This window comes from Notothenia rossii (genome assembly GCF_949606895.1).
Source record: "Notothenia rossii genome assembly, chromosome: 6".
Classification (NCBI taxonomy): domain Eukaryota; kingdom Metazoa; phylum Chordata; class Actinopteri; order Perciformes; family Nototheniidae; genus Notothenia; species Notothenia rossii.
Genome location: NC_136909.1, coordinates 73,423,710 through 73,446,478, shown reverse-complemented (window position 1 = coordinate 73,446,478; position 22,769 = coordinate 73,423,710). Strand labels below are relative to the sequence as shown.

At 39.0% G+C, this 22,769-nt stretch overlaps 1 protein-coding gene across 1 annotated transcript in view; it reads left to right on the top strand.

Moving 5' to 3' along the window:
* The first annotated feature begins 2,543 nt into the window (after positions 1–2,543).
* The window catches only part of hpse2 (heparanase 2), a 48,397-nt gene continuing 28,171 nt past the window's right edge, over positions 2,544–22,769 (top strand). The window contains exons 1-3 of the mRNA XM_079686969.1: positions 2,544–3,090; positions 4,996–5,150; positions 5,960–6,121. Of these exons, the coding sequence (XP_079543095.1) occupies positions 2,816–3,090; positions 4,996–5,150; positions 5,960–6,121 (592 nt within the window). The 5' untranslated portion in view covers positions 2,544–2,815. The remainder of the gene's footprint in view (positions 3,091–4,995; positions 5,151–5,959; positions 6,122–22,769) is intronic.

Genomic DNA, 22,769 nt, shown 5'->3' with positions numbered 1-22,769 from the left:
CGTCTTTCCTGCACTTCTCATCTAAATGCAAAACAATTACCTAGGCCTACGTAACACTATATTCCAATGTAAACATTTCAGCTAACTTTCAGGCAGAATCCTGTACGTTAGTTAATTATTTGTTTATCAAAACTATTTGAAAAACTTGGCCACAGAATGTGTTCTTTATAAATTAATAAAAGGTTCGTTTTCTCTTGTGAGCTATTTAAAATGTTGACAATGGCAGATATTATATGTTGAGCATTGTAATAACAAAAAGAGGCATGCCAAATACAATTTTAAAAATACAATAGCAAAATTCTCTGTGAAAATAACAAATTAGCCTACCACTATACGCGTGGGTCCTCTTAACCCAAAATCCAAGTCTAATCCAATTTTTTTTTTTAAATAAATGTAATCAAAAGAAACAATGACCTTTTTTTCTGAGCAAAAGGTTTTGAAGTTTATATAAAATAGAACCAAATGGGCCAAAAGCTCCCCTTCAGATCGACTAATACTATATGTTTTGCCTATAACTGCAAATCCACTTTCTAATACAAGCTCATAATTTAGCTTTCCAAATAATTGGTTTGGGCCATTGGGGTTAGACGTGTTTTCCAACTGAACATGTCTGATAGACGGTTTTCGTTCAATAAAATAATTGTATTCAAAACAGTAAGCCACGTTCACAACGACTTATCTCTTATCTTATCTTATATTTTCTGTTTTATAAGTTATTTTCGATCTGATCCTCAGATCTATCCAAATAATAATTAAAAAGAATTTGTGTGTGTGTGTGTGTGTGTGTGTGTGTGTGTGTGTGTGTGTGTGTGTGTGTGTGTGTGTGTGTGTGTGTGTGTGTGTGTGTGTGTGTGTGTGTGTGTGTGTGTGTGTGTGTGTGTGTGTGTGTGTGTGTGTGTGTGTGTGTGTGTGTGTGTGTGTGTGTGTGTTGGTCTGTACGTGTGTGGATGTGTTGTTTGAGGGTGACCTGAAAGAGGATTTATTGTTGGTGTTCTGCTAATTGTAAGGATCCTGATTAAGGAGCGTAAAATTAAAAATGTTCGTGTGAACGGACAATCAAGATTAATATTATCTTAATGGCCTTTCAATCCTATAATTATATTGATGTTTTGTTAGGGTGAAGTTTCTTAATCTTTAATTGTCTTAGAAAAACATCCCAAAAACTATCAGTCACATGCCAGATGTGTCCAGTTTCATATTTAAGATCTTATTCAGGAACGCGTATAGCCTAGATTTAGTAAAGCACCTTTCCATTTAAATGATAATTGAAAAAAACGGATTATATTGAAACCACATGTTTACTATGAATAATAGCTGAAAAGACAACATGAGGCAGCAGTTCATGATCTGCCTTGCATATCTGTGAATAGGACGGATTAAGCAGAAACTGTCAGACTTAATGCCCGTTTCATCTAGTGTTTATGAAGTGTATCTGGCACTCAAAAGTCACCCACTGAACATTGGCCATTAGTTGAAGTATTTAAAGACACGTTTTGCAGAGGCGTCATTACAAAGCGAAGACTGGATTCTTTTAAAGCGTTTAATGGGAACCTTCGTGCGTAAACGCGAAACATTAACACCTTGGATAATTTTGCGGTTTATTGTGTTCGTGAGTAGGTCCTGTAGGCCGGGATGGAAAGATTAAATCGGCCTTTGCTCGGTACATTCTCTTCTCATACGTTCGCTGTTCATCTGTTACACAGCAGTGACCTTACACGACCACTTCTCGCTATGCTGACTGCCCTGGAGAAATCACAATAGACTTAACTTTATTTGGGTTTTCTCTCTGGCAAGTGCCCCAAAAACATCTGGATCAGTCATTAAAAGAGTTTATAGGTGAGTTCCATGTGTAGAAACTTAAATCCTAAATTAGTTTTGAATGTTTTTGAAGAGGGTCCAATCTGTTCATGTTGCCATCTCCAAATGTTGTTGGTCTCAAAAATGTGCAATCAATCGGTTGTTTGTCAAAACAATGTAAGCACCTACATACCCAGGAACACGAGAGATCCTTTGAAAAGATTGCGTCTTCTCTCTTTTTTATAGCATGCCTTCTTTTGTTCTCTTGAAATGTCTTGGCCGGAGACAGTTGTGGGCCTACAGCAATATTCTGTTGGATTATTTAATTTTTAACGTGTCTGCACATTGGGCCACAGCAACCTTGAGTCATTATTCACTTCCTTATATGATGTACATTTGAGTTTATACCAACAAAATGAATATGAACTGGTTATGAGTTTATTATGTGAGTTTCACCATGAGCTACTTCACGGATTGGCCTTTGCAAAGCCTGTAATTGTATATGAAATATGTCATCATAATGAACTAAAAACATAATTGTTGCAGTTACTTGTGGACTGAGCACACACACTATATTTCACTCTGTTGGATTCAACTTTTTACCAAACCTATATTCCGATCGTTGTAATATTTACACATTTAAACAGATTTAAGAGCGAGATTTATGCATTTTAGCAGGAAGACTGCATTGCGTCATCACATTTTAAGAGAAGCGCTTTTTTACTAGTTTGTACTCATACCTCTGAGAACCTTGGAGGGGCGGTGCTGCCTCCTCTCCTCCTCCCAGCCTCTGGCTCTTCTAACCGGGAAGGCTGGCTCGGGGCGTGCGCTCTGGTGAGCAGCTCCCAAAAAGACTCAGAGGGGGTGAGACAACTAGACAGGAAGACCCATCCAGATAGATGGGAGCGAGGTAAAGAATAACCATCGAACTTAGCGACACAATTTGTTCTTTTTTTTGTCTTCACACCAATTGAGCCTCATTACGCGCACTGATCCTCCTGCTCTCCAAATCAAAAAGATGCCCAAATCCTCACCGTGCGCATTCCCATGGTCCTCCCTGTGGCTGGCATCTTTGGCTACTTTGGTTGTGCAGTCGGTGCTCTCTTCCTCCTACTCTTCCTCCTCTACATATCAGAGATCTGCAGCCGATGGGAAGCGACCCGGCTTCATGGAGAGGACGCTGGTTCTCTTGGATGTCAACACCCGCAGTCCGATCAGAGTCCTCAACGACAACTTCCTTTCTTTGCAGCTGGACCCCTCGATCATCAAGGACGGGTGGCTGGACTTTCTAAGGTACCAAGAGTTTTCCTGTTTACCAACAGCATCGATCTGAATCTGTGTCGACATTAAATGTTTGGTTGTTCTTTTATTCATTAGGCAGCCACGTTGTCTGAATTGTCATATAGTGAGCCAGCACGTTTCTCACTACCTCAGGGTACTGAGTGGTCTAACATAACTGAAGGATTACAACGACTGAAAAGGTCAAAACCTATACCATAAATAAATAATGAAATGTTGAGTCAACGATTGGTTCAAAGACTATCGATTCCGACGTTATTGCTGTTATATAAACGATATGTTGATAACTTCAGACACAAATGTGTGTCCTTAACCCATAGTCCATGCACAATGTCAAGTCATTAAAACTGTTTTTTGAAGTTGTATTATTTTCTACAACAACCTCTCCATTGTTATGCTATCCATGTTGTTCATGTTTCACCTTAAAGCATTACTCAGTACTCTCAGAGACGCAAATTATAAGACTGTACGTTTTGGCCATGGATCATAGATCATGACATTTTAAAATTCAAAACTTGGAAAAATATCTCACTATAAAATGACTTTTAAATGACAAGATTAACTCATCATGTGCTGGATTTGATTTCAGTGAAATATTCTTGAGTATCATAGTTTTTTTCAGCTTCTACTTTATTGTTAAAGATAAATAAGATTTGCTCAAGATTTGATATACAAATTATTTAATTAATAATGTGCATTTTATGACTAAAAGACAGGTAAGCATGTTGTACCATGTGTGCCTGTTATTCGTCCTATGTGTGTTTTCCCCCCATAATATAATAATATAAAATATATTTTTTAAAGGAATCTGTAAATTTTTCTTTTCAATTTCAGTAGGATCATCAAAACTGTATATTCATCATTTCTCTTTGTTACATAGCCTCCTATAGGTTATAACTAGGTTCAATCGTTGTTTTTTTGCTCATTCCTTTTATAACAATATTGAATCAGTGAATCTTCATTAACCAGACATTGTATTATCAGAAAAGTAGATAAGATTTGAATAACCCAACAATACTGCAGTCTGACTCTCGGCCGTCACTTTATGCATCTTCCGTCATTTTATGGTGTGAAGTTAGAGGCGCCTGCCACGTAGGCTGTAATTAAAAACACAAAAGATTAACAACAAGGTAAATAAACTTAATCTACTGTCATTTGTTTTTTTAAATATTGAAATATTACAATCATATTACAATAAATTCCATTTACAACTGAATTTAATTTGTTTTCTGCTGCATGGTGTTTACATATTTAAGCTCAACGTTTTATTTTGAATTCGACACTTGTTATTGTACACACTTGTTAATTACAAATAATTACATGTTTCATTGCAAAAAGCACAACAATTAATAAGTGCAAAAAATAAGCAAATGACCATTTTAGAAGTTCAGCTGGAAGTAAAAGCATCTACAGATGATACTTTTGTTGGTCTTTATAAATAAGAAGTCATTCAAATTTATTGTGGAGAGTAAAACCTACACATATTAGGCTACATAAGTGTGCTGTTTTAATCCTTTTTAGATACACTGTTACTGTTGCATCTGCTTTTCCTCATAGTGTTGGGTGGAAGTTGTTTCTTGGCCCGCTGATGTCAAAGGGAAAAACAGGGCAGACGTTTTGACATGGGCCTAGGGTGTTTTTAACCGCCACAGCTAAGTTAAATGCCCCAATTTGCATATGTCTGTGTAAGGCTATATTTATATATTAGGCTATATTTATATATTTCAAATATGGAAATATATCTCAAATAAAGGATATTGAGCTGAATTTCGCTTTATCGCTTTTCTGCTCCGCCTATATTTGACCACATTGAAACCACAAACAAAGACTACGTTTTAATGACGCACAGTTGTGACTACGTAACATTTCTTTAGCACGTTCTTTGTCCTCTGTCCGCAGCTCAAAGCGGCTCGTGACCCTAGCGCGTGGCCTGTCGCCTGCCTTTCTGCGTTTCGGGGGGAAGCGGACCGACTTCCTGCAGTTCAACAACCAGAAGAACCTCGCGAAGTTCAGAGGGCCGGGGCCAGACTACTATCTGAAGAACTACGAAGACGGTGATTGCACACGACATTTCATTTCCTCTACGTGTCTCCATGTGTATTTCTGTCTTTGTTTGGACGTCCCTCGACTGTCTGACGGATTTTCCTCTCTGTATGAATAGTCAGACGCACCGAGTCCATTTTACTGCAGACATATTCATTTTCCCGCTAAATGTTACATTGTTTCAGTAGCCTATTTTAGACAGGTTAATTTCCTTCAAAAACATTATGCTGCCCTAAATTCGTGGCACCCGGCTTAGACACCGGACCTATTAATTCTCGAATATTAATCCTCTTTAAATGGGGAAGACACAATATATGACAAAACTCGAAAATTCCTCACAATTGGGTTCAATTTTACTGCACCCCAAAATGCAGCTTGCAAAACCATAACCAAAAATTAACTATAATAAAGTTGATTTAACACCTCTTTTAAACATATATTTTGACTTTACCAAAGTGGGAATTGTGAAAGGCTTGTTTAATAGACTGTATTCATTTTAGCTATGGCTTATTAAATGTTAACTGAGTAAGGGGCACTTTTACAACAGTTTTACAAGCGTCTATATATTGACATATTCATATATCCAAATGCGTCTCAAAAAAATAAAAAATAAAAACAACACAACCTTTTAGGGTTCAACAGGTGGTCCAGGTTGAACTTGCAACTACATTTTTAAACACACTTTAGTTACAACAATTATTTAATGTTGTGATAAATACTGCTTTTTGATCAAAATAGCCGCACAAGTACAACATTGTTCAGGCCATGACATAAAAAATGTTAATGTTGCGTTTATTTTTCCATTTATGCTGGCTTGCAGACATAGTGCGCAGTGACATCGCATTGGACAAACAGAAGGGCTGCAAGCTGGCCAACCACCCTGACATAATGCTGGAGCTGCAGAGAGAAAAGGCTGCCACCACACAGCTCGTCCTGCTGAAGGAGCAACTGTCCAACATCTACAGCAACATTACAATAACAGGTAGGAGATCACTCACACAAAAATATTGCTCTCCTGGGCACACACTCATATCCTGAGAAACATGTTGTGGATGTTCACATAAGTAGTCTGGACCCTGTGTGTCATGCACGTTCATGCAAATGTGTACTTGCACACACACGTGCACTCGCTCAAGGTTCAAAGCATGCCAATGTAAACCATCAGCTTTCAGAATGACAAATGTAATTTGTAAAGGAGGAATGTGGGGATGGATAGAGGAGTGCAGCAGCGGAGGCTAGTAAACAGAGCACTGACATTTTCAATGGTTACAGTCAACTCAACCTGACCGCAGAGAGAACTCTGGAGTCCGCATTTTGGGTGGGCTGCATTTCTTATCTGTTACTGTGATTGGCTTGGATGGAAATTAGGAACTGCAGGAGAAGGGAGTAAATTAAGGATTTGTCTCTTAAAATCACTGCAGTTTTTGGATTCATGGCAGTGAGTCGTGCATAAAAGGAGTCAGTGTCAGAAATGATCAGTCAACTTTATGTGGTTTTAAAGAGCTGGAAACACACAGTTATTAACTTAGTTGGCTTGTTTAGGATATAGAACCAATAAAAGAATGACCTTAAAATGTAAGGAAATAAAGGAAGTAAAAACAAAAAAAAGCTTAACCCTGAATAATACAAAACTGAACAGCATTATAGAACAAACTTCTCCACATATCCAAATGTTAACTGCTCTGTTGCATCTTCATACAAAAACACTGACTCTTAAACTCTTTTGGCATCTTAAGTTGTTTTTGTGGGCTTGGTGTTTGTTCCAAAAAAATTAAATAAATGTAGTTATGGTAATGATCACAACCCCATGTTCACTTTAGATCCAGATAAATACTTGGCCATGTGTTTTGAAAAGACATTGATGAATGACATAATACAAAGAATCCAAATCTACCTCAAGTGAACCCAGTTGGACGTGTCACTAATTTATTCGGTCATAATGCACACACAGAGTTGGATTGTAACGGAATATATGTAACGACGTTACGTAATCAGAATACAAAAATCAAGTAACTGTATTCAGCCCGCGTTAAATTTGAAAAACGAGTAATCTGATTACAGTTACTTTCGTAAACCTGAAGTGAATACATTTTGGATTACTTATTGGAATTATTGGTGGAAACATTTCCTCACAACATTTAATACTCATTACTAAAAGTACAGCCGAATCATCACAGCGCACAAAACCTAAAAAGGATGGACCAAAAAAGGGAGCGTTTGAAAAAAATGTACGGGTCCGCTCAGTGAAACAATAACAACAAAACATGGAGGAACAAAAGTCTGCGTTTAAGTCGTGTGTGTGTGTAGAGGTGTGTGTGGTTAAAACACATCAGCCTGCGGTCGCTCTTTAGCCTTTCTAATGATTCTGAAGGTAAACACAGTGAAGGCGGTGCGTGAAAGGCACTGCACGCTCCTCTTCCCAGAGGCTGAGTTAACCCTCCTGCTGCCTCCGGGTGCTGCAGAGATTTCATGAAGTGAAGGAGGTTTTCCTTCTATAAAACAGCTGTGGGCAGCAGATACTGTGAGAGTCACAGACATGAATACATGGACCAAGGCAGACTGGTGCACACTCTCCTGTTTTGCCGATCCGGTGCTTAAACAAATGTAGCTCTACACCCCTAGCCGAAATGTCCTTAAAATGAAGTCTGAGTTCGACATTTTAATTCATGTCCTGCCAACACTGGCAGGATAGAAGGGCGGCGACACGCCCGTTCTAAGCCGTGTCCCTCACTCCTCACATCTTAAACTGCATCCCCAAAAAGTTGATTATGTTGTTACATCGTTTCAGTTGTGCTCTGTCTTGATAAGCCATTAAAACAGTAAAAACATATTCAGTTTCCTTTTGCTTTTTGTGCCTCCTGTACACCAAAACATAACCATCTTTTATGAAAAAAGAAAGTAATCTAAAAGTAATCTGAATACGTTACTTTTTTAAGACACGTAACTGTAGCTGTATACTTTCAGAGCCATGTATTCAGTAATCAGTAACTGATTACATTTACAAAGTAACCCTCCCAACCCTGTGCACACAGAACTGGAGGTCTCGCATGAGTGGCTTCCATGTTTTCAGAAGGTCTCGCTTCCCTGAAGTGGCCGCGCCGTGAGATTCCAATATTAGTGATAGATGTGGAACAACATGACTTCGTACATCATCTTCGTCTTGCAGATACTCTCAAGTGCAACAGTCAAAACATTGCCTCGTTGCATTTATCATATGAGACTGCTCATGTGAGGGCTGAGTTCACAAGTTCATATCAGGAGTCTTGTAGTATAGCACCCTATTGTATAATTGGTATATAACACTTAAGGATGTTCTTTAGGCCTGGCATTTTCACCTCACTTTTAATACATAGAAACAACAATTTGGTGTATTTTGGTGTCAAATAGCTTAAAACTAATAAAACCATGGTCGAGACAAATAACCCCTGTCTACATGTGGTGTAGCGCTAATGTTTCTAAAAATTAAAACCACATTTCCCATAAACCCTGCTGCTTCCTGTCCCAAGGAGGATGTTACCGTTGGTTACTTTCCTCTGCTGCAGCGTTAAGGCCCACAGAGTTTTCTCAGTGATAGTTAAGTACGGACAGTTAAGAACAAACGTGGAAATGATTTACTGAAGGTTAAGTTAGCATACTGAAACTGCTAAATTATTTCACAGGTGGAAATAGGATTAAATAAAGTGAAAAAATATTGATGCAATAATAAATCACCACTGAATGTTATCTTCCCACTCACTATTTGAACTATTTCACTGATTGATTCGGGCCCTATGGAGGATTTGGTCTTTTGAAATGTGAAACTGGTGTGATGGTTCCCATTAAGAGTAGAAGTGTATAAGAGACAGAGAGCGGTGCCTTGCTGTTTTTGAGCAGGTGCCATAGTTGTTCCTGACTGGTTGGCTGGGAGGGGAAGGGGGGGGGAGCCAAGCAGAAGGACATTATTTACATAAAGCTGATTTACTGCGTAGTTTTCCCACAGAAGCGCATATTCTTTCAAGCACAGACACTAGCTGCAGGTTTCTCCCCTGGGAGATGTTTTAGTCTGAAGGATAGATTATTTGTGAAGGTGGAGCAGCTGTTTTCTTCTTATAGTTCAAAAAGAGTCCTCGGATGGAATCTAAAATACATGGACTGTTTAAGTTACGCACCAGAAAAGGCACTGGCAATGCAGAAGAAGTCACGAGTGTGAACATGTTTGTGCTCGGGTCTCATTAGTACACTCATTTGAACTCCAAGCATGTTGTGTAAACTCAAAACTGTACGCTCACATCTCAGTGGTGGAGGGTAACAGGGGTACAGAGGCACCAGAGATGTGTTTACATATGGTCTGGTAACAATCACTGTGTGTGTGTGAGTGTGTGTGTGAGAGAGAGAAAAGGGCAGTAGGTGTTTAAAAGACATTATAATAGCCTCGCTCCATCCTTTTCCACTCACCACTGTCTGACCTTTAACCTAGGCTTGTTAGAGCTATCAATAATGGGGCCGCTCCGAGCCAACACACACTGACACACATACACATGCACACACACACATTCAGCTGGGATTCAAGTTGAGTAAAATTCCCAAAGTTCATGGTCATGGTGATCTCATGTCTCCCTCCAGGAGTTTATCCCTCCATCAGACGTCACTTCTCCACTTCTTCTCGTCTCTTCCTCCTCTTCGCTCTTCTCCCCACCTTAACGCCGCTCTCGCTCTTTTTCTCTCTTATGTTTACTGTTGGTTTAGCTGTGTATATTGTGTCTCCGTGTGAAAGTCCTTTGTTTATTTGACACTTCAGAGAATGAGGCAGTCACTCCGCTCAACTTGTGACCTCAAAGGCCTCATCCGTGTGTTTAAGGCTCAAGGGATAAACACAACTCAATTTAGGAATTCCTATACTGTGTTATTCTTGTAGTCTAAGGCCGGCCGATCAATATTTGAGAACATGGACTAGCAGAAAATCTTCCCAAAACAGAGAAACTGGAGAAGCAAGAGTCAAACAGAGGATATATTTAGTTATAAGGTCTGCAGCTGCTCCTCAGGCAGTGAATGGAAAAGTTAATGTTCTTCTTCTGTTGCTAGTATCAACCATTTATTTTCAAATATGTTTTTTTATTCCAAAAATTATGATAATACAGTATGTGCACAATAAAAAAATTATACAGTATTTAATCAATTGGGGCAAAAATATTCAATTAATTCTGTTAATGCTTGTAGCTCTAATTTGTTGCACAGACAGAAAAAGCTGCATCACTGGGACTAAACAATGTTATAGTCTCCATGCGTTCATCACCTACAGCCTTTTATTATTTACTCCACATATTTACAGTTTAGAGAGGAAAAAGAGGAACAAGTTATATACTTAGAGTCTGTATCAGTACAAGCAACCTCATCAAGAAGAACACATTACATAATGATCGTATTTTAATCGCAATTACGATTTTGGCTTGCAACGACTATGAAAACAACATAATCGAAATAAATCGATTATTTTATTTATTTAAAAAATATATATTATTTTTATTGGTTTTTCAATTGAATTATACTTAAAGTTCAGGGTAATCAACTTTTAAAAACATTCTACACCTTTTTTTCTCCAATAAATTGATGTTTTCAAAGTAAATGGATAATCGTTTTTAATAATTGTGATATCAATTATTGACCCAAATAATCGAGATTAGGATTTTTGCCATAATCGAGCAGCCCTACAGCACACACATTAACCTTAAGTGTTAGTATCAGTGGGAAGCTACCGTACGGTTCCTTGGAGCTTTTCTTTTGGTCCGGTGCCTTTCTCAAGTTCACCTCAGCAGTGCCGAGGCAGCAAACGGGCGCCTCTTTAATAATAATAATAATAATAATGCAAACTCAAATTTGTATTGGAGTTTGTATCTTGGACCAGTTATTGCTGTTGTGTCAGTTATTTTAAGTTTAGACACAGGACTGGACAACAGGGAACAGCGGGGGATTGGGGAGAGGAGCCATCTGGAGGGGATGTAAATGCTACGCAGGACATCATAATAATATATCATAACCTAGATCGTAGGCACAAGCTAGCAAAGTGGGCGCAGCAGGCGGAGTTTGACACCACACAAGGTCGTTTTAATGATATCAGCATTATTCCAATGTTAGATTGGCCAACGTTGGCTTCATGATCAGGCATATAGCATGCAGCCTGACATCACTCGCCACTTTCTCTCTTCCTTAGTCTGATCTCACCGTGTGTGGTGTCAAGTGGCACACATGTTTACAGTTTCTAATCAGTTGTTTGGTTTAGGTAAAGATTGCTGAGAGTCCATGAGACACTAATACCTGAGCCCAGCTCTCTTTGAACTGACACAGAGGTGCAGCAGTCTCACCCGGGAGCCTCGCACTGAGAGCTGCAAAATAGAAAAGTGTGAAGCAATACTAATATAACCCTGCTTTCACAACAAACGTGCAACTGCAACAGAGCAAAGCCATTATATTCAACTGCGGTAGTGGCTACACGCTCCCGAGCAGCTGCACAAGCCAGAGAGCAGAATGGTTCTCACTGTCCTGATTTTCTGCCGGATTTTGCAGCCAACTTTTATCTAAAGTGAACTTTAACTCCATGTGCTGACCTCCAGGATGCGTGCTCTGGCATTGACATGAGGTGTTGGACGGATCTCAGATCGGAGTGAGTGGTGGATTGGACTTCATGCAGTAGGCTAAAGTTTGCACACAATTTGCCTCAAACTTACTGTTTCGGTTTTCCTGACCTAACCAAATCTTTAGAGTTATTTGCCTTGTAAACTATCCTTCCCTTACCAAACCATACTTTGCTATGTACACATGTAGTAGAAAGCAAGATTATAATTGTTTCTTTCCAGTGGACATTGTAACTGAACGTAGGCTTTCCTAAATTCAAACTCACCCCTGGATAATTGTGCACAGTTGAGTTTGTGGATATCTCAGCTATTCAATGATCTCAATTGGCTAAGGATGCCAAGTTTGAAAATGAATGCAGTGATGGTTTCCATTCATACTGTATGTAGTTTAGTGAATCCTAGATAGCTGCTTTGCAGGATTATCAATGCTAAGCTATGAAAACTGCAGTATGTCTGCGTGCGTGATGTAATACTGAAGTTCCTTAACAGCATCAATTTGAATATTTTAAAATAGCTTTGGCTCAGTTATCACATGAGAATTTCAAGGAGCAAAACGCTTTTCTGTAATACAATAATGGAGAGGACTGAAGGGAAATGCATGTCCCTGACAAAAACTATTATGAGTGACTAAACAGCACATAGAGAACGGCAGAAGGTTAAGAATCTGGCAAGACAAACATTAGGAGCAGGCTAAGAAAGGGGATTTTACTCAACATCTGTGAACGGCTGGAACATGTTTTCCTCCAAACAAACTGGCACAGCTGTCTGTAGTCAAAGCCTCTAGTTATAACTTTCTGTTTTTACTCATTTAAAAATCAAAACATATTTTCCCGCAACAATGGGGAAACATGCTCAATCCTTCCTATTAGTTCTGCCATACAACTCCTGCCAGCATTTGATCCACTCTTTCTTTAATTTGTTGTCCTTTCTTTTAAAGATAAAGTGGAACTATTTCCCAAACATCTGCCTTATCTCCTGTGTGTGAAATTCCCCAGGTAAATATGCGCGCTCATTCACACACAACGCGTGAATTGTGATGGATTCAGTTCCTGGCTGCAGCTTCTCCATTTCCCGTTCCATCTCCATCTCGCTGCTTAATGCAGAGAAAGACTTTCTCCTGCCAAGTTTCACACTGTAACACCGCAGTGCAGCCAGTGGCCTTCATGGCGGGATAATGAATATAATCTGCTTTGATTTGTTGATATCCATAATGATATTATTGGATATGAGCAGTTATGGTGGATCTTAGAAAGTAATGTGGTAAAACTAAAAAAACATTAGGGGCTGTGTGTATGTTTGACTCATTGAGAATCGCCCCACTGTTTGTTTAACTGTATTGTTTTATGAAAAGGACCTGGGAACTCGTGCTTCCAACAACCGAGGGGGGTCGAAACGCATCAATGAGCTGCAAGCAGTACACCAATGTTTGTTTTATACAAATACACTGATAAAGTGATCTCAAACAGTGCTCCAAAATACGAGTGACTCAACACAGATGTTCCCCTCATTATGCTTGTCTTTAAAGAAGGGATATTTAGCCTATATTACTGTGTTTTTAAACGAGAGGTTTTGGACGTTTTATATTTCTTTATCTTTGCTTTTGTATTATAGCGATAAATATAAGAAACCGTATTATCTGAACAATTATCCGTGGACTTCGACAATGCTTTTATAAACTTTTTATCCAAGAGTCATGTAGGTTGTTTATTGTATTTTTACAACGCTATTACCTTCATCTTTATACTCATACTTATTATTACTTGTGAAAATGTATTTTTAATAACAGTAAATGAGTTAAATGAGGTCTTTGGACATGAACAGAGATGTTGATACACATGGCAGCAAAACAAACATTAAAATACCATGCTGACATTTAAATGACCTTTAAATGATCTAGGCTTCCCACTGCAAGTTGGCTTTGAACTCTGCTCAGCATGGTTTTAGTATTTCAAAGCAAATGATGTGCAGTCCTACTGTAGATTAAATTAGGCACTGCAAATTGAGATGTTGGCGTGTGGTGGAGAAACAGCAAAGACAATGGCTGCCTCAGTCTGGCTGTAAGAGCCAAACCTGGCACCTACTGAACAAAGCAAACACTTAGAAAGAAGCACAAATGCACTTTATCAATTTATTGTCTGAAAATTGTAACTCTTCCACTGAACTTTACGGTAGTGAAGTTTTATAGGGTCATACATTTGTGGTTTTTTATGGATTTAGTTTACTGCATTTGTCGTATTGTGCTATATTTAAACGAAGTCTCATTCGCTAGCTTTAAAATGCATCTTCATAATATAATAATAATCATTCTTTAAAAAAATTGTATTATGAAATTACTTTTGTTCAAGTACCAATGGAAATGTTTGGATCCAGCATTAAACAGTTTTACACATGAAGTATTTTTCAATGTACGCAGAGTAGTGGTGGTAGAAGAATAGGAGCTCTCTCAGAATGTGAATACATGTGACATTACCGTATATCCTCTGTGTTTGGTTAAATGTATAGCATGCAATTTCTTAGGGCTTAGGGCTTACCTGTCAGTTTAAAATGGTCAGCAGTGATGTAACCTCAGCGTGAAAAACTCTTGATGGTCATATTGCCTGCCTTTTCTTCACTCTTTCCACATGGCTTGCACAGATCCAGAAGTGTCTGTTTTTCCTTGATGGAAAGGAAAACCTAGTGTTTAAATCATGGATGGACATAACATGTAATTCCATGTGTTTGCAATATGCGCAAGACAAGTGCCAGCAACCTGCAAACGAATGTCATTTTAATAGCCTGATGCATGGGATATGTTTGAAAGCAGTCCTTCCTCTCCTATGATTGTTTGGCATGACATCCAACCTCCACATTTCCCCTCAGAACTCTAGAAAACATACGTTTTGTGTCAGATTTCAAATCATGGCACTGTGTTCTTGCCTGCTCTGAGCCCGTTCCTACCAATGGGATGGACCTGTAGCAGGAATGCTGGTACCTCTTTAGTGTGTGTATGTGTGCACATGTTAGTGGGTACATACGGTGTGTGTGTGTGTGTGTGTGTGTGTGTGTGTGTGTGTGTGTGTGTGTGTGTGTGTGTGTGTGTGTGTGTGTGTGTGTGTGTGTGTGTGTGTGTGTGTGTGTGTGTGTGTGTGTGTGTGTGTGTGTGTGTGTGTGTGTGTGTGTGTGTGTGTGTGTGTGTGTGTGTGTGTGTGTGTGTGTGTGTGTGTGTGTGTGTGTGTGTGTGTGTGTGTGTGTGTGTGTGTGTGTGTGTGTGTGTGTGTGTGTGTGTGTGTGTGTGTGTGTGTGAGAGCTCTATATGGGTCCAGATGAAGTTGTTATCCTGAGGGGAAACATGCCTCCTTCATTACCAGCGAGACACATTTTATTTCCTTAATTTGACTCTCAGGCTGTCATCCGTTATTTATGAGATCGCCCTTTGTGCGTGTGTGCGTTTGCATATGTGTGTGTGGCTGTTCATATGTATTCATTGTGTGTAAAGTTTGTACTGGAAGTAGGGGCTTGTACGATACGATATTACTTTATTTGTCAGATCAAGTCTGAAATTTGACTTGCGTCACAGCAGCTCCATGTCCAACATCAACAAGGGGGCTAAGTAAGGGGCTAAGGAGCTGTAACCACTGTTTAGGGAGGTGATTTGACCTGGTGTTTAAGAATGTTACGCTAATGTTTCTTCTTTCAACTACTTACACTGGAATTTAACACACTCATTAGCGTCACACAAATGTTTGCAGCATTTCGGCATGCTGGTGTGTTTTTGTGTTTTCAAGGAAAGAGTCCTTTCCCTTGTAAGTGAGAGAATACAGTGAAGTCCTGAGCTGATGGCTCATCATCAGCAAGGAGTTCAGGTAGTCTTTTAGCGTGAATAGAATAATACAATGACCTGATATTGCATACATTTGCCTCAAAACACTTTCAGTGAGGGATATGTTCTCTCCTACGGTTTCCTAGTAAACAGATGAATTCTCTGCATTTTTAAAGCATGTATCTGCTACATCTATCTAAGCTTAACCAGCGTTCATGCTTAACATTTTTGAGATGTATACTTTGCATTCTTTCACTTTCTTCACCATAATGTTCCTAGTTTGCGTCCAGCAGTGTAGCTTTGTTAAGCTTTCGTTCATAATTTGAGTAATTCGGTTTTTTGTCAAATAGATTGTTTCTTTCTTCTCCTTTATGTCATTTCCCTGAATTTGTGAGTTTGCCTACTTAACTGAGGAAATGCCAGCCAGTCTTTAGCACTCGGGTCATTCATCTCACTCTGAAAGCCCCCCTTATATTAGTCTAAACTCCAGCAAATGGTGCTTGCATAAGAGTTAGGCATGTTTCTCTTCCTGCCACTTGTGAATCCTCTTTAATTCCTCTCCTTCTTTCCTTGACTTGGAGCATATGGCTTGTTGGATGTGTTGGACCTTGTCAGGGGCCATCTATCACTCCATGGAGTCCCGCTGAGTTTGGGATTCACAGTACGGCTCGCAGCCCTCAAAATGTGAAAACAAGAGAGAGAGAGAACATAGTTAGATTAGGAAAGAGGGAGGGGGTGGAAGGAGGGAGAAATTAAATAACAGCAACAGGCAGATGGGAAATATGAGGGCGTGAATAGAGCAAAGAAATAACTAAATAAAAGAAGAGTAACATATTTCTTCCTAAAATGAGGCCAACAAATATTTTTTATTTCTTTCCCCTGAACCAACCTTTTAACCCCCCCAGCCGGCTCTGGCAGTTCAGACCCGAGGACCCAGCCGACACCTGTGGTGTAAAACTCCTTCAAGGTTGAGCAGAGCGGTTAGTGCTCAGGGTTCAGGAGCTTCCCTTGTGTTAGCGTTCCCAACAGCCCCGGAGCACAAATAATATCTTCAGAGCTCGCTTAAGAAAACATCTTTAATAAAAAGGGTGTTTCCAAATTCCTTTTACAAGCCGTTTTAACATTTGCATCAAATTCGGCTTACCTCCGACACTGACAGTTGGAAAACAGAAAAGTGCATGTTTCATATTTATTTCATATTTCTATGGCAGACTGCAGTTTCACTGTGTTTGGTGTATTTATATGAATAGATAAAGAACATATTCTCGTTGAATTGATATCAAATCTTAAATGAGATTTTATTATTATAAAACTTTAACATTGTACTCTATGTTTGTTTAACAAAGAAAAAACATGATAATTGAGACAACATGTCCGTCCTTGTTAAGGGGTTCGAGAAAAAGACTAAAGCTCTACCTGCACCAGAGGCAAGGCTCCTGGCTGTGAATGACCTCTGACCCTCACATGAAACGAGAACATGCATGTGCCTCAGAGGGATTTGGGAAGAAGCTACATCCTTATTATTCTGTGGGTGGTGTCCGGAGGGCTCGGAAAACATCCATATGCTACGACCGAAAGTAAAAAAGAATATTGATGAGCAAAAGCGGCCTTAATGGTGCCATAGTAACTTGTGTATTCTTCACTAAAGTTGCATTTAAGCTCAAAAGAAGAACAATAACATTGTTGAGATGTCTTGGACCCTGTGACCGAGACTCTGTTTGAATAAGTCAATTCAGAGGTTTGAAGTGTGTGCCAGAATCAGGGTCGCACAGAAGTTCTGCATTAACTGAATGCTGCTGCTCATAATGATTGGCGGCTTCATTCAAATGGGTCCTGATCAACATGCATTATTCAGTCTGGCCAAATTTGACGGATTGCAAATTGAACACATAGTCACATTTGTTTTCTCAGATTCCTTTCTTGCAACATGCTTATGCAACATCATGCACAACAACAGAGGCAGCACATAGCTTACTGGTGAGAGAAGCTGCATATTTGTCTCACATATTGAACAGGGGATTCTTATTACCTTTGGGGTTTATTATAAGGTGTTTGGTTATTTAATTGTCTTTCTCAGCCACAACATCAAAGCCCTTAAGCATCTGCATAAAAATCCAGATCCTGATGTCCTGTTTCCTTTTGGAGACTTCAAACCTACAGGTGCCCAGCCACCTTCCAAAACAATGATTCAGTGCAGACTCTGTCAAGCAAACAGCCAAATAACAAACAACCCTGGTATCCAAACGACATCATCCAGAGTTCCAGGAAACAGCTGAAATGTAAAGTCTTAAAGGGGAACTGACCTCATGGCAGAAATATCTCCTTGAAATGTGTTGCTTTTCTGTTTGTTATGAAAGATAGTGATTACTGAACAGCTTTAATTTGTAATGGATTACAGTGCGGCTTTTTTATTTTACACTTGTTTGTGTCGGATGAAAACATGTTGTAAACTGAAGTGAGAGAAGCATGATGGGCTTGGTACTGTAGTTGTTTGTCTGTGAATCCATCACAGTATGCGAGAAACTTGTTCGGACACATATTGAAGCCAGTTTGGGCTTGGTGTTAGAGTGTAACCTACTTTTACTGAGACCAACAACAGATAGCGGTTTGGCTACATCTGAAGATCAGCCACCTCTGGAAAGTTTATTGGCTCATTAGAGGGGTAATGGAAGCCTAATGTTAGATGTGTGACCAAATTGTTTTCGTTCTCATTTGCCAAAGTTTCTCTTTGTCTGAGTTTTGTTAATTGGCTTAACTATCCAGTAATTGGTGCCTTGGGTTTTTATTTGGAGGTTTTATTAGATGTCAGCTGATGTATGGTTGCAAGATGACAGGGAAAATATGTAAACTATTTTATGGACTTTCATCACTCAGGCAGTGCAACCCTAATACCACATATTTATTTAACTCTTCATGGTAGCTGTTTACATGTCCATAAAGGGAAAAAAGGGATGGAAGAAATATATAAATACCTGGACTAGACTCAGGGCTGGCTCTCATGCACTGAGGCACTTTACCCATTATAGCTAGTTGCCCTCCAAGCCCCTTTACTCTGAAGCTCTGATGTGCGGGACGCAGCGGCATGTTATTGAAGGTATTTTATGAGTCCATAAGTGTGTAATGAAATTTCCCTCGGTCAGAAGAGTGAAGCACGGAAAGGAAAAGTGGAATTGAATTTTCGGTGGTATTTTCCTTAGACCTGCATTCCCTTAGGGAACGTACAGGACTGCTCTCAATGCCCCAGGCAAGAGGAGGCCAAGTGAAACCTTTCCCTGAGGTTTTGAACCATTGCTTTGAATGGCAGCAGCCGACACCTCTAAGCAGGAGCAGATGTTTGGCCTGGTCCTTTTCCCTGGCAGAGTAGCAAACCCTGCGTTGGGTGCAGCCAGCATGCCCTACTCGCTATGCTAATAGCCTGGCTCTACATCACTTGTTCTCTCCTTGGTGAACTCCACTGCCTCTAAACCCTTCACTGTAGGTCCAGAACAGACACGGGGGCAGAGCCAAGCCGAGCAGAACTCTGCACATTCACGCCAACATAACCATCTCAACACTAAAGGGATGCTGCAGGTGATTCATTTGTAATGTTGGACATAAAATAGAGTCATCACAATTGCCTTCCCTTTTTCCTAACCCTATTGTGAGCTACCGTTGTGTACTGGGGTTTAAAAAAGAGATGTTTTGCAGCAGGCAAATAATCACACGCTGGCAATTAGTTTTAATTGCCATTCATCGCCCTTACATACGTATTTTATTTTGTATTGCATTTAAGTTATAATTTGGAAAATAAGATTGAATTAAGAATGAAATTAATACTATATTGTTATAGCATACGTTTTTAGACTTACCGTTTGTCAAGAGTGAGCTAAGTAGCCTTCTCCCCACATATTTATTCAAACAAATTATTTAACCTCACAGAAAGCGTCATTGATAGACAAATGTTGAATAATCCATGCATTCAGTTGATTCATATTTTTTGTTTATTTATTGTGCACAAATAGAATACAGCTGTCTCCTGTGTTTAACAGCGTTCAACAGTAGACAAGATATTACAGGACACTCTGCCTTTTCATCTTCAAAAACCTCAGCTAAGGTTCCTATCCTCCCAACATGAAACATTTTTTAAATCCTCCAGATGTAACATAACATCTTACTCTCACCAGATGTGAACCCGTTTCTCTGTACCGATTTAGAACCCTTTAAACGGTATCTTATTATTCAAACTGGCTACTTCATACATTTTCATACGTGTTCTCCTTTTATAAACTTGTTGAATGTTGCTTCTAGTGTGAGGACGTTGGTTCAGATAGCTTATTGCTGTGCTCCATGTTCAGCATATGGAAGTGATATGTTGTATCGTATCACCCTCATGACATGTTTGAAATATGTAAATGTAGCAGTACCTTACCTCCCTCGGTGCTGATTGATCATAATCATAACATTAATCATGGACTTTCTTGTGTCATGAACTATTTCTTAAGCTAATCTATGGCAGAGACTATGATCAAATAGGTGTAGTCTCACATACAAGCACTATATACGTGTTATTGGTGAGACATTTCAATAACTACAGTGTTCTTTACTTCTAAATGTTTTTTATAATACAAGATACAAAATTATCTAAATTGTGAAAATCAAATTAATGAAACAAAAGCTGCTTAAAGTGTTTATTTAAATGTTTGATCTTGAAGAAACAATTTGACAGATCAGTGCATTTTTTTGAGGGTGTAAATTAATTTGAATTTATTTGTAAAACTCTAGAAAATATTTTTTGGGGATTGCTTTCAAAGCTAGAAGAAGGGCTGTGCGATTATGGCAAAAATCATAATCACGATTTTGGTCAATAATTGATATCATGATTATTAAAAACGATTATCCATTTACTTTGAAAACATCCATTTATTGAAAAATGTGAACAGTATGTTTTTAACAGTTGATTACCCTGAACTTTAATTATAATTCAACTGAAAAACCAATAAAAAAAAGAATTAAAAAAAGAAACAATTACATTTAAAAATAAATAAATAATAATAATCTTTTATTTCGATTACGTTGTTTTCGTAATCATTGCAAGCCAAAATCATAATTGAGATTAAAATAGCCCTATCTAGAAGCATATACTTGTTTCTTGCACTTATTGAAAAAACCACCACAGATGTTAAAGCAGAATGTCATTTAGCAAACATCCCTAAAAGATGAATTGAACAAAACAGAATATGCGACAAATCAAGATCTTAACTGCGTGCAAATGGCTGCTCACGTGTCTTAGTGTAATGGAAATCACAAATGGTGAGAAAAAATGTTTTTTAAATGTGGAAATAAGCTCAGCTTCTTATATTTAAGCTCTAAGGGCTTTACGGAGAGCCTCAGGGAAACTCTGCAGACTGATCAGGACAGCTTTGAGACTTTGGGAGATATTCGTTAATGTGAATGATTGAAAATAGTCCCATTTTCATTCTCCACAAACATCTGGCAGGGATATCCTTCACAGCGCTGGATGAACTCCAGTAATGTCATAACGACCTGCTGCTGAAACTGAAATGGGATTTAAAAAAGGCATGAGTTATGGGAAGAGGCTAACTGAGAAAGGTGCCCCCTGTAGTGTTCGTCCTGGTCGCTCTGGAGAGGGTTAATCCGAGGTTTTACGCTATCTGCATTTCTGTAGCACCAAATCATTATCTTCCACAGTCATAAAGTATTAGCATCGCTTCAAATAAAGGTTCACTTTATTAAGGCCTTCAGAATGTTTTTTGATCATCCTAAAACGTTGCTTGATTAGTGGCTTTGTTAGTTTAAGCTTTTACACAAATGTATTACATGCACCTTTTTAACTCAAAGAGGACTTATACATTTAGAAAGCTAAATATGAAAGTCGAGTCCTTTGCTTGAATGATTGGCAAATGTGTGTTAACATTTGTACATGTCTTATTAAACATGAAATGATAACATAAATGTATATAATGTCACTTTATAATGCATTCAATTGTATTATATTTAAACTACAAAATAACTGATACATGTGTAATCATGATAGTAGCATTATTTTAACATCATTGTATTTTTCCCAGCATCTGATATTATAAATGTATAATGACCTTTGATCATTCTGTAACTGTTTAATCTGGCTCTGCTCGTCTTTTGGCTGAGGACAGAACCTGCAGTTTAAATGAAGCATAAGTAATGTGTGTGGATATAGTTTGAGAGTGGAAGATGATTGCTGTGATTATGGTGATTATTCCTGCAGTGAAAGGGAGTCTGGGGTACCGTGTGTTTGCTTTGCTGCCCTGCTTGGGATCTGGTCTTCATAACCCTCATCCATCACACGGCCTGGGATCAAAGATACACTTATGAGCTGGGAATGTAGCAGATGTCCTCAATACCCCATAAACAAATGTTTTCTATGACCTTGGTTTGCCAGTCTTACGATTTTTTAACATGATGAATTTCATGGTGTTAAAAAAGCCATCAGTTATGGCTTGAGTGGGCAGAGTATTCTGGATTATTTGTTTGTTGAAATATTTGTAACATCTCGGTCGCAATCAAGGAATGAAATGCAAAATCATTTGGAATCTGTGGCTGCCGCAGGACTCTAATAAGTCCCAACAACAGCCATGTTCCTTGTTCACATCATCGTGATCATTTGGGGGGAGCGGTCTTTTAGGAATGCCTTAAACAGACGGGTGGTCAGTGTTACCACTTTCAAATAATTTCACTGGATTTAGCGAGTTATGGTAAAAAAAAATCATTATTGGGCAGGTTTTTTTGGTGGATAATTTAAAACATCTAACTTACTCTTGTTGGCTTCTCCAATGTTACATACCCCAGCTTTGAGAACTGAACATTCTTCCTGTGGATGAATAATGACTGATCTGCGCTGTGTTTGCAGCCTAAGCAGGTGTTTCGTGGGAAGGGCCGCAGCAGACATTGTTTTAAATCCAAACTCTTTGATGGTTCAGGGGTAGTGAAGCCCTGGGCTACTCTCCCTGTTGTTTCACTCGGTCTGCCCACAGGAGTCTTGTTTCGCCGCAATTACAGAGCAATACGAGCTCAATTACAGCATCAGCAGAGGTGTGTGAAGAGATGGCCAACTGGATAGGGGTGGAGGCCGCCCTCTTTGGAGGTGAGGTGTTTGTAATCTCTGGTAGTAAAACTGTCAGGTGTGGCTCTCGGTTCCCTCTCTTTAACATCTCCTTTAACAAGCAATGTTAAAGTCCCACTCATCA